We start from the raw sequence: 13,241 nt of genomic DNA on the forward strand, positions 1-13,241 counted from the left end.
ATAGGTAGGTACTAGGTACTAGATGGTTGGTACCTACTACTTAGGGAATGGATAGTTTAGTTTTTTTTCTAGTTTTCTTCCCGAGCTTTTCCAGAATTGTGTGTAATAATGAATTTATTGATAATATGTCACAAATATCGCAGTGTTAAAAATCGGCGTCTCTTTGTAAGAAAATAGAATATGATATCTCAATATGAGTTCAACTTCAGCAGTGGTGTGCCGTGAAATATTTGACGAAAACAGTCAACCATCTGCTGAAGGTAATATCATTTTATTTATTCTAATAAGGCACATATTTGGTATAAATTATTGAAAACTAATTTATTATATATAATATTTAAGTAATACAGAGTTATTTGGTACTTTTCTGTTCCATTTTACTCTTACAAATCGGTGCCTAATCAAAATGTTACCTATTTTAATGACACATCCACATATAAATATTTAAAAATTTACCATCATCATGACCATTCCTCGTTTTCATCTATTTGTGATATAAATGAAGAAAAAGCATTTCCATAGGTTTTTGAACACTGCAATAACCAGAAAAAATAATGTGTTATTTTTTTTGTCTATTATATTAGTTACTAGCGGCCAGATCAGTCTTCACTCGGGTAAACCATAACAAATTATACACCTAATCCTTCAAGGTGCAATATCTAAAAAACCTACATCAAAATCCATTGTGTAGTTTTATAGATATAGGGCATAAATAGGACAGACATACCATGGGATGAGAAGAGACTTTGTTATATACTATATAGTGATGATAGTAGTTACATAGATAGTATTAATTGTATTTAACTCTCTACTTCTAAAATTGCTTGGTTCAAATTGGGTTGTGCTTATTGTTAAAATATGCCTATTTATATTTTAAGCAAGTTTCACACTATCATCCTAGAATCTAGAATGATTATGAGTGTAGAAATAATAATTGTGATAATTTTAATTGTAGAAGTTTCGGAATATGCCCAACAACTGGGAATCGATCCAGAGAGCGAGAGCCACCTGTTACCACTCGCTAAAGATGGCCTCATGCAGGCTCTACCAACACCATGGAAAGCATAGTGAGTTTATTTCAAATATTTAATTAATCTCTTTATCTTTGAACTTTATGAATGATTATGGGTGAATTTCACAAGCGTTTTGAACGCCGCTGTGGGCTATCATTAGTGTTTATTAAATTGTACCATAAACAGTAATCAATTTAATTATCCTATTTTATAAATAAGTAAAGTACTGGTACAGTGTATATGTTTTCTAAATTTTCGACAAAGCTTGAATGCACTTTGTGTGACTATGTCAGCATCATGGGGGATCTCTAATATAAACTTATCTAGCTTTCATAATGCTTGTCCACAACATATAAATGGATTTAGCCACCTGTGATAATGGACTGCTCAACACTATGTTCAGCAATCCATTACACACGGGCACTGTGGCTAAAAATCTATTACGTAGGGCAGAATATCGACACATATCACGACATGTATCAAGTCTTCCTCTTTGTTACACACAGTACACAAATCTGACCAAGTCACGCGCATCATAAGAAAGAACTTGTTTACCGGAACGTGGCCTGACCTCACCCTAAACGCGGAGACAAGGAGTTCCCTAGAGAGGCTAGCACAGTCAAACAAACAAACAAACAAACAACAACCTAGGCCCCAAAGTTGGTGTTCCGTTTTCATCGTTTTATTTCCATTAAATTCAATGTCGCGCGCCTTATCGATGTATTTGTTAAATCGCACCATTTATATGGTACTGCATTCAATTCTAGCCAATAGGAACCCGCGGTTCGCCGCCACGCATGCGCAGTGCTGCCGGCGCAACAAAACGCCATAGCGGCGGCAAGGGGAGATTTTTTTCTTCGTTACAGGCTCTTGGCGCGATCGCATTAAAAAAAATATGTAATCATTGTGTTATCATATAAGTGCATCGCCAGTGCTATTTAAACTGGACTATTTCTATCGTTACCGAGTACAGAATTACCGTGTGTCAGGCCGGCTGGCAGGTGTTTAAGGACTATTAATTCCAGTGAACCATATTCGTGAGGGATCTTGGGGTGGTAAGTACGCGCAATATTCCTTATTGGCATTACTGCCTGTAGTATCGTTATTTACCGGCGAATACCGAAAGGTATTTGATCCAGATGAGCGATTGACAAATCCTTAATTTATCGCGTCAATTTGCAACAGTTGGTGACTTTTGGATCTTTTGGATTGTCCTGTACCAAAACAGGACACCTGTCAAAATATTGTTGCCATCTCTGAGTACAATATCTATTTACAGTGGGCAGATGTTCGGCTCCCTCAATTGCCTCTCGCTACAGAGTCTGCCACTTCTTTACCTCAAACTCCTATGTGGGATGGCACCCACTGCATCTTAATATTTTTATGAGTGTTTAGCACCATTCCCAAAATATCATAGGCTATCGGTATTCCTCGGCTGTCCGAGGTACACCAAGCCAAATGTTACAGAGCACTTCTTGCATCCATGAGGATAACAATATTCGCATCTGGTAAATCTGCAGCATATTTTAGGGCTTCCGCAATGGCCACCAGTTCTGCTCTCATTATACAAATATTCCCATTTAAACGCCACCCTTTTGTGGTATCTGTTTGAGGATCAAAGAGAGCAGCACCGGCGCCATGGCTAACCTTTTGATGCGTCTGTGAATAGTTTATAATATTCACTGTATTCTTGTTCAAGATAATGAAGTGTCAGATTTATCAGCTCTTACACATTAGTGGCACGTTTTGGTGTATTTACATATTTAATATCAACTACTATAAAGGATACATCTACATATGACATCCATATATCGAGCGAGTACATTTCCAAGATGTTACTATTCTTAAACAGTTCTATGTCCCTAAGATCACGGTGTACTTCTGTCAGCATCGGTTTTGTTTTATTATTCCAATAACAATTCTCCCGAGATAGTTCTTCAATCAAATCGAGAGAATTGCCATTAGGCATGGAGGCTATTCTTAACAAGTATCTACATCCCAGGGATAGTCTTCGAATAAAAAGTGGAGGGAGGCTAAGCTCGCACTCCATAATGTTATGGACTCCAGTCCATGTGGACTGGAGTACTTCTTAGGAAACCACCGCAGATGTGCATTGCTCTGTTTTGTAATACATTCAGTTTATTAAGATGGGTTCTAGCTGCATTTGTATATAAATAGCTACCATAGTCTATTCTACTCCTTATCAGGGATATATACAACCTACGCAGATGTTTGGGATGGACTCCCCATGTACTACCCGCCAAAACTTTCAGAATATTTATAAATTTATAACATTTTTTTACAAAGTTCATTTATATGCGGTCCCCATCTTAGCGACCTATCCAGCCAAAACCCAAGATACTTAACTTTATCGACAGTTTCCAGCCTTTTTCCATTAATGTCTATATCTACTCGAGTAGATATGAGATCTGTTGAAGAGACATAGTTTCGTTTTGGTCTCGGCCAAGTCCAGACTAATTGTAATGGATTCCAAATCTTCCTCGATATTTGTCACAGCAGTCTCTAAATTCCCGCGCTCAACCGTCATATATAAAACGAAATCATCTGCATATGTAAGACATTAACATTACTAATATCTTCAGTAGCGAACATTGTAACGACATTAAAAAGCAAAGGCGATAAGGGGTCACCTTGTGCTAGGCCTTTCTGTGCACATCTAATGAGACTATTGTTGCAGCTATCAGTTATGTTGCACAGCCTCTCAGATAGAAAGCTCCATATATATTTGCATATTTAGTTTCCTTTGCAATGTCGTTATCAAGGATGGAATATTAACATTATTATAGGCATTTTCTATATCTAAAAATATGGCGATTGTAGGTGTGTTATTAGTGAAGCCTATTTGGATAGTGGATACCATTTTAACCAAAGCATTAATACAAGATTTCTTTCTTCTGAAGCCAACAGTATAGTTACTTAACAATCTTTTACTTTCGACATACCATTCCAATCTTTTCATAAGTATTAAATGAAATAGCTTGCAAGGGCAGTACATCAGTGATATAGGTCGTAGGGTATCTCCAGGTTTAGGTACTGCTACTACTCTTATGTCCCGCCATTGGTTGGGTACACTTCCTGTTTGTAAAATTCTATTATAAATACTAAGCAAAAATGTTTTGTCTGAGACTGACAAATTATACAACATGGAATAGGAAAAATTGTCAGCTCCTGGGGTGGTGTCTTTTCTCTTTAATGAATTCTCAATTTCTTCGATTGTGATGTCTTTGTAGGAAGGTATGTTACTGGTAGGTATTATACTTCCCAACAGCAAAGCGGCTAGTATGAAGTGCAGCAGTCTCTGGATAGCAGCGATGTGAAGCAGCGGAAGTGAAGGTAAGCAGAGAAAGATGATGAATGCGTGGAAGTGAAAGAAGATGATAAGGTTTATTGCAACACGCGTTACAAGCAAGCGTACACAGAAAAATCACAGGTACAAAAGTCACAACTAAGAGTGTTCGATATTATAACACACGATAGTCGGAAGAAAACGTAAGCAATCCGCGGAGCGCGCGATACGTGCTGGGTGTCACAGTGATCTCGGGCGACTGGCGACGCGTAGCAACGTCGACCGTTGTGAGCGGGGCGCGCACGCAGTCAGCGCGTGATCGTGTTCATTTTCCTTCCTTAGTCTTTTTATTCAATCTCTTTGTAGCAAGAATTTCTGTACTACTTTCTAGTATTCTTTTCACATTTTCCTCCTCAATATCCAGGTCAATGTCCTTAATAATTCTATATGAATACACTACCTCATTAGTCCTTTAGCATATCCATTCCTTTTCTCTAAACATATCACAAAATATAATTAGTTTTTCCGCTTCTTCCTCATTTTTCAGCCTAATGAGAACTTTATATGGACTTTTGTAGATCACCTTCTGAACTGATTGCACTTTCTCTTTATGTAGATCTCTTACCAATCCAATTTGTTTAGGTAGAATTTCCTTAGAAGATAGCGATACTTCACACATCGTAGCGTTGAGATTTCCTTCTGTACCAATATGTTTTCTGGGCACACTGATTAGTCTCCTTTTTTATTCTTCCCCACCTCTATAAATGGAGTTAGATCCTCCTCATTAGATTCAGATCTTTGTCTTTTTCCCATCACAACATTTTCTCCATCTACCCTCTGGTTCCCAGCAACATCAGCATTATCCCACTCCAAATCAGATCCAATTACAATGTTTCGAATTTCCTCCTGGGTGTACTCCCTTTGTGTTTCCATTGCAGGATCCACTCATCACTCAAGTTAAAGGGCACCAAAACACAATTTTTTATTCAAATGTAGGTAGGTGAAAGTCACTGTCTTTCTTAATTCACTATCAATGTCACTATCACTACATTATTATATAGTCTATGACTAGCACTAGCACTCATTTTAAACAGTTCCACATCAAATTCCACGTAGAACACAAATTAAACTAAATTATACTCGATAGAGATGTGTTTACTCTACAACTTTGACAGGTGGTTTAATTAAAAAAAAAAAATTCTTTATTAAAAGAAAATATGCAACACTAATAAAACGCTACACGCCGTGTTTAAATAGTCGTGAAATTCACCCATATACCCTTTAATGCAATATGTTCTAGATTAACAGAATTTCATGTTATAGTACACTAGCAGCCTGTACCGGTTTCGCTCAGGTAAAACCATAATAAAGGCTATGTCACTCCTAATAAAGGTAGCCTATGTGTAATTTAATTAAAATGTGTTCAGTTGTTTTTCGAGTTTATTTATAATTTCTCTTTATTTGTAGTTATGATGAAAAATTGGGCACCCACTATTATTACAATGAAGAAAATAAGAAGACTCAATGGGAGCATCCTCTAGACAATGTTTACCGCGAGCTGGTGAAGCGGGCGCGCGACGCGTCCGTGCTGGATGACACATGTGCTTCTGTTCAGGTAAAGATGAAGAGAAAATAATTTACTTGCAAAGACTTGAATTAATAATGTTGTGTTCTGGGTGAAATATTGTGTTTTGGGTGAAATGGTCCCAGATTGGAAGTTCTGATTTCTTTTTCTGCTAACCAGGAAAATAGAATGAATAAAAATAATAGTTAATCCTTCATGTTTCACCAGCTATGGATATAAATATTTAAATGGACATGGCCAAAAACAAAAAAAAAATCACAATTATGATTTTTATGTCTTGTATAAAGGAATATAATTAAAATTATTTTAAGATATGTAGGTTGAAAATGATGAAGTATAGTCTTTAGAGTTTCCAAGTATAGATAACATTTTTGTTTCTCTTCCCCTACCACCTCTCTTACCCCATTCGACCTTATAAATTTGAATACCCATATTTTGTATAAAATATTGATAGGAACTGCTCACATCGGAAGAGAACACCAAACATTTGGAACGAGTGGAGACCAAAGTGGAAAGTGATGATGATGACCTCACCACCGATAGTGAGAACCAGACGGATGTTAAGGATAATGTGTCTACCACTTTAGGTTAGTTTCACTTTACGTTTTAGAAGCTTTTTATTTAGTTTCACTTGCTCTATGTGTTTGTAACCTAACCTTGCAATTAAGTTACTTCTGATACTGAGCCGGTGGTGGTCAGTGGTTAAAAATGTCCACTAATTCTGATCGAAAGGTTCCAGGTTCGATTTCTACTCATGCCACGACAGTTTGTATACCATTGTAACTTATGTAAAGTTTTTATAGACGACCACTTCCTTCCGGCGAAGGGAGTGATCAGAACAGACAGTTTAGCTCACTAGTTTGTATGTGACTACTTGCAATAAAATCTGAGAACAATGTCGGCAAAAACACGACAAGAATATAAGATCTGCTTTCGATTTTTCTAACTTAATTTAGCATGTCGTAGTACCATTGCAATGCACTAGAAAATCATGACCTGTGTGTATCCAACCGTGGTCTGCCCCAAGGATTTTTTAAAAGTTACTCCATTGGTAATTTTAGGATAAATATTTTTTATTGGATAAATAGTTAATTTCAGCATGTTTATTTGACAGTTTTAGTTATTTTTAATATTTCTTTGTTATTTTATGTCCTAGTGCCTCCGCATTTTCTATATTTTTGTGTTATTTATTATGTCCTGGTGCCTCTACACATTTTGTTTATTTTTGTGTTGTTATGCCCTACATAGTGCCTGCAATCTTCATATATGTTTTGTGTATTTATGCCCCAGTGCCTGGACTCAAGCGACTAACACCATTGGGGCGACCGCCGCTTGCGCCTTTAGCAAGACTGGATAAAAAGCTAAACGATTTACGAATATCACCCTTAAGACGGAGCGCCGACAGTCCACTATCGAACAAACTGCTCATTAGGAATATATCAGATAGAGATTTGCTCAGTCGTCAGAATTTCGAAAGGCCCAAAATGTTGTTTAAGCAACAGTCCGAGATTATTGACCTGAAGATGCATGTGTTGAATAGTCCGGATGACGAGAATTTCAGTCCTTTGTTGGCTGCAGCTAAAGTTGAGAAAGGACTACCGTTGACAGGTAATGTTTCATAGATTTTCTTTGTCATCTGCTCTTATCCGTGGTTTCATTTGGGGCTGTGACGTTGCGAAGTCCGACAGCAATGGCGTTCAGGATTTATTCAGAAATTACAAATTTGCTAGCACTTTTTCACGTCAAATTTACATTATACATGCTTATATTATTCTCAAAGCTACAAACTGCTTATGTGTATATATATATATATATATATATGTATATATATTTATATATATATATATATATATATATATTTTTGCGTTTTGTCGCAATTGAGTGTTTTAAACTTTTTACTTTGTTTTCAGGCAAAGGCAGTATGTTCCTCCGTGTCAGCAAATCAGACTTGCCCAGTCCGGACACAGACAAATCCCTCCCATTAGACTCTATGACCAAGAGTGATCCTCCCAAAGGGATCCTGAGGGAGAAAGATGTAGTGAGAAGAGTGGATAATGTAAAGCAGAAAGTTTCCAGCTTTGATGAGGATAGGAAGAGTGTTAGGTGAACTAATTTCAATTATTTTCGCTACTTATGCTTGTAAAATTTAAAATTACGATATGACGTAAGCCGCCTAAAATTAGTCTGTAAGCTCTAGTGCATAAAGTTCTATGAATTAATCAGTTTATGAATTTATTGATAAAATCAATACTATATTATAAAGAGGTAAGCGTTTGTGAGTTTGTGACTTTGTGAGTTTGTATGTTTGAGGCGGGTAGACTCCGAAACTACCGAACTGATTTCAAAAATTCTTTCACCATTAGACAGGTACATTATCCAAGATTGCTATGGGCTATATTTTATCTCAAAATTCCCATGGGAGCGAAGCCACAGGCAATATCTAGTATTTTACAAAACTAAAAAGCTTTATGCATTCTTAATTTTTTTTAAACTTAAGAAGACAAACAAGCAGGCTGCCTCATGGTACACCACATCCCATGGACACCTGTAACCCAAAATGGGTCAGTGCGTTGCCATTTTGAGAAAGCGATTAGACTCTTTTCTTGAAATTATTAGAGAACTCCGCTGGAAGTTATAGTAAAGCAAAAAAAAAGTAAAATTTTTGCGGGTTCACTGGTATAGCTTGTCGCATATATGTCATAGTGTCTTTATTAAAATCTATTTTTTGTTGACGCTTCAGTTGCTTGGCGCTACTATGCAAGTCACATGGGGAAATTCTATTTTATTTGGTATTAATGTCTCTGCCTTTGCATAATCATTCCTCTCCAGAATGTATAAATACACATACATCTGGCCTCCGAAAACAACGGTTTGATCAACGTAATGTTGATCTCACCATTGCCCAAAGAGAGATCACGCAGGAGTTTATTTCTTAAGATTGATATGTCATATATAAGTCAAATATAAATTAACATTTACTATAACAGGTTCAAGCTAGAAAATCTCCCAGAAATGACAATAAGCCCGGGCTCCAACTCATCATCGGAACAGAACGACGGTCAAAGTTCCATCATCAGTGCGGCCCCCTCGTCCCCCGCCGTCCCCTCACCCCCTGTGCCTTCTAACCCCCTCGCCAACCCCTCTATAATATTGTCCCCTTTGGTCACAAGACCTCCATTACCTCCGAGACCTGTTGTGGAAAGTCCGAGGGAGAAAAGTGTGTCGGTTTCGGATAAAGAGTCTATAGGTAAGTTGCAAAAATTTTACTTTGTTTTATTTGTCTAATAAAATGATTTCTTAAAATATTTCGTTATTGAAAATTCACCTTTTATTTTATCTAAGGTTATGATGTACCTAAGGTTTCTAAACAATAATGCTATGAATCAAGGACAAACTTACATAAATAATATGCAAATAATATTCTTATGTGCATAGACATAAGGTTTATACTCATTTGCAGTCTTAAGTAAATGACCCCCATATGGGTCATGTACTTGATTGATTTATTACCTGCGCGAATATTCGTGTATATTCAAGGACATTCTAGTATGATGTTTATGGCTCTATTCGGAAAAAGCTATGAAAATTAGTGACTGATCTGTAACTTGAGAACATTACAAGTGAATATTGTTAGCTAATTAGTGAAAGTAAAGTAAGTGTACGAAATAAAGACTCTTACCGCCTTATTAATAAACATTTAATTCTCTGATCAGGCTTGGAGTAGTATATCTTTGTTTTGTCCCTCTCTCTCTTTTCAGCATTTGACATTGAAAGAACGAGACAATACAAAGAATAACTATTCCGAGGCTAATCAGAGAATAACATTTTTATTAATAAGGGGGTTTGTGTCATCAGGCTGTTTTATCAAAATCATCGAACCTGTAGCCCGTAACAATACTTAGGGCCTGTTTCACCACTTTCTGGTAAATTATCATATTGTAATCTGACAGATAAATTAACTAGTAGATAAATCTGCCTAATGTTATTGGCCAGTAAGCCCTATACACACTTTTGTGGAACACAATATTTCTCTGTTGGATATGTTACATATAGGCTATCAGATACAGTAACAGCAAGCGGTGAAACTAGCCCTTACAATCTCAATGTTGTAGACAGTGAATCTCGCGAGAGTCGCGGCGCTTCGCCCCGGCGTCGGGTGCTCCGCCCCCCGGCCGCTGACTACATCAAGCCGGACCTGTTTCAGAAGAACTTCCACAAGATATCTGATCTCGTACGTCCCGGGGACATTGAGACTAGTCCGGTAAATTTAGAAAAACCTGAGGATAAGGATACTAGACCTAGGTAAGTACAGGTCATATATGAGGGAATTCCCAGTGCCTTCTCAAACTATGTTTGACCTCGGTTCTATTTAACTATCTATTCCAAATTTCATCAATATAAGTCCACCGGTTTGGCTGTGTAAGCGTTATAAGTAGACTTCGCATTTATAATATTATTATGGATTCAGTTAAGCGATTTTCATACAATCGTTGTCGACAGCTCGTGCAATTTCCATTGACGATACGATTGGGGAGTATTGAGTTTAGATGTACCTAATTAATATTTCTGTGTTAATTCGCAGGTCACCAATGATTCCTCAAAAGAACAAAATATCAATAAACCTAATGGAAAGCATTGAATCTGAAACGTCCATTGATTCTCCTGATAGGGAATTTGCGAATTTAGACCTTAACGACCTCGACGAATCGAACGAAATCAAAACCAAAGATAGTGTAAATGACGTTATTGAAGAAAAAGATAAAGAAGAAATAAAAGAAATTGAAAAATCCGATTCCGAAAACTCAGATCAATCAACAAATTCCAAAGCGTCAGTATCTACTCACAACGTGAAACCAGAAATAATCATACCTCAAATTAAAGTTCCTAATTTAGATTTTTCAAAAAAATCGCTCCAATCTGATCCGGAGGGACTGAAAACTCCAAAAGACGAGTCTAAACCTACTATCGAAGTTCCAAAAGAGAAGAATATACTACGAATTTCTCCAACACCAAGTTACACATCAGACTTACGTTCTCCCAGAGATTTCGGAAAACCATGGAGTCCATTATCCTCGTTTAAACCGCTAAATAAGGCTGTGATAGCTCCTCAAATTAAATCTTCAGAATCGGCCACAAGTTTAGCTAAAAATTTGACTAGTCCTAGATTAGATGGCGTTATAATATCTCAAGGTAAATCTAGTTCTGATAATGTGGTTGTTGTTTATCAATTTGAGACTCAGGAAGAGAATAAAATGGTAAAGAGTCCTTTGATTCCTGATATGGGAACACGAGATATGATGGAAAGAAATAAAGGCGATGAAAGGAGAAGATTGGAGTTGGCTTTGCAGAAAGAGTTGGAAGGGATAAGGATGGAGTGGGCGAGTAGAGAGAGGAGATTGAGGGGGGAGTTGCAAGAAGAGTTAAAAGAAGCCGAAGAGAGATTTTTGGCTGAGAAGAGATTGAGATTGACTGAGCAGGTGGAGAGACACCGAAAAGACATGGAAGAGGTAAAATTAACATTCCTACATGTTGTCTATAGTTCATTATAAAATTTTAGAAATCTTTTTTATAAGTATATAACTGCTTTAAAACATATGTCGAATTCATTAATATTTGAAGTAAATGTCCTTGTGATATCATAATGTTATAATTTTCACTTTCATATTCCACCTCAAACTATTTCCACACCAAAAATCGCCTTGGTCCAACACTCTGAACTCTGAAGTTAAAGAAGGACAAACTTTCACATTTATACTATCAGTAGCATACTATCTAATGTATATAGGTATACTGTAATATACTTCATATACATATACTGATGAAGTAGTTTTCATAGAGTGACACATCATAAGTCTTATTTTCCACATTTTATTGTTGAGATATTTTATTCATTCAAAATCTTTATTAACAGACTTTGAAATCAGCCGAAGAAAACCACCAAAAGTTCCTTCAGAAATCTCTGAAAGAAATAGAAGAGCGATATCGTCGCGAATCGGAAGAAGCAGAGAGACAGCACGCAGAGAATATGACAAGAGTAAGAGAGGAATATAGAGCGAGATTAACTGAACAAATACAGCAGTTGGAGATTGGTAAGAAAGTCCTGACCTGAATCCTGATTGTTTTTAGGTTTTATAAATAGACCATTTTTAATAAAAAAGAGTTCATGCATACAAAGTTAAATTATGTTTTGTCACTATCGCACTTTACAATATTTGACATTGACAGAACGAGACAAAACATACTTTAGCTTAAATTATTCTATATATTTTTTTTTGAGATTAACAAATGTGTGATTAGAAAATGTGTTATTTTTTAATTTATTGAATTGAAATTTCACTTTTATCTAAACAGAAAACGAGCGCTCACTATCGGACGCTCGCGAACAATTCCAAGCGACCTGGAATCTCGAGCGAGCGCGAATGATAGACGAACACCACGCGAACGTGGATTCGCTTCGGGAAGAGCATTCTGCCAGGTTGAATGACCTCAAACATGATTACAGGGCTGAGGTATATAGCTTCTGTATATAAACTTCTAAACTAATATTATGAAAACTACTATACATGAGTCAAATTGGTCAAATCAAAGGAAAACATCGTGAGGAAACCTGCATACTGAGGGCGAAGTGCTGGTTTGCATTTCCACTTCTCACCATCGAATCGATTCGAAGTGTGACGCAGCGAACCAATGACATTGCAGTGTGGTTGTCGTTGCGTCACAATGGCGCAATGTGATTGGTTCGCTGTGTCTCATTTCGAATTGATTCGATGGTGAGAAGTCGAAATGCAAACCAGCATTTCGGCCACTGGTTTACTATTAGTTCACAAGTGTATAGTGTGAATAAAATCGGACACCACTACCTAATGATCTTCATGGCAAACTCCTACACTGGAGGTCCCGGGTTCGATCTCCGGTCAGATCAAGATGGATAATGACCTTGGATTGATTCTTTGACATAAAATCTTGTTAATGTTTATCTATTTCTGTAAATGTGATACATATTAATATTGTTATGTTGTATCCCGAAAATTCTGACACCACTTGCTAACACAGGAATATCACTCAAAAAAGAAGTAAACCATAACACAAGTCTCGAACTTCTTTGGGGGCTAACTCACTGTGTAAATTTACAAATGTTACGTTACGAACGAATGTACATGTTACGAATATTAGTTTTAGGTTACGGCCTCGGTGGCGCGGTGCTAAAGTACTTGCCTCTGAACCGAGAGGTTCGATCCCCGGTCGGCTCATGATCGAATATGATCTTTTTCTGATTGGCCCGGTCTTGGATGTTTATTTATATATGTATTTGTTATAAAATATAGTATCGTTGAGT

General features: G+C 36.9%; 1 protein-coding gene across 4 annotated transcripts in view; it reads left to right on the top strand.

Moving 5' to 3' along the window:
• LOC128674248 (inner centromere protein-like) overlaps nucleotides 1-13,241 on the top strand; it is a 25,413-nt gene continuing 12,172 nt past the window's right edge. For all 4 annotated transcript variants that reach the window (XR_008405153.1, XM_053752712.1, XM_053752714.1 and 1 more), the window contains exons 1-11: nucleotides 1-260; nucleotides 956-1,067; nucleotides 5,788-5,935; nucleotides 6,360-6,492; nucleotides 7,196-7,513; nucleotides 7,816-8,008; nucleotides 8,893-9,152; nucleotides 10,018-10,207; nucleotides 10,488-11,412; nucleotides 11,817-11,994; nucleotides 12,257-12,414. Coding sequence is in view for 3 of the 4 variants with exons in the window: in XM_053752712.1 (XP_053608687.1) it covers nucleotides 194-260; nucleotides 956-1,067; nucleotides 5,788-5,935; nucleotides 6,360-6,492; nucleotides 7,196-7,513; nucleotides 7,816-8,008; nucleotides 8,893-9,152; nucleotides 10,018-10,207; nucleotides 10,488-11,412; nucleotides 11,817-11,994; nucleotides 12,257-12,414 (2,682 nt within the window). In the remaining variant the exon portion in view is untranslated. The remainder of the gene's footprint in view (nucleotides 261-955; nucleotides 1,068-5,787; nucleotides 5,936-6,359; nucleotides 6,493-7,195; nucleotides 7,514-7,815; nucleotides 8,009-8,892; nucleotides 9,153-10,017; nucleotides 10,208-10,487; nucleotides 11,413-11,816; nucleotides 11,995-12,256; nucleotides 12,415-13,241) is intronic.

This window comes from Plodia interpunctella, chromosome 12 (assembly GCF_027563975.2).
Source record: "Plodia interpunctella isolate USDA-ARS_2022_Savannah chromosome 12, ilPloInte3.2, whole genome shotgun sequence".
NCBI classification, from domain to species: Eukaryota; Metazoa; Arthropoda; class Insecta; order Lepidoptera; family Pyralidae; genus Plodia; species Plodia interpunctella.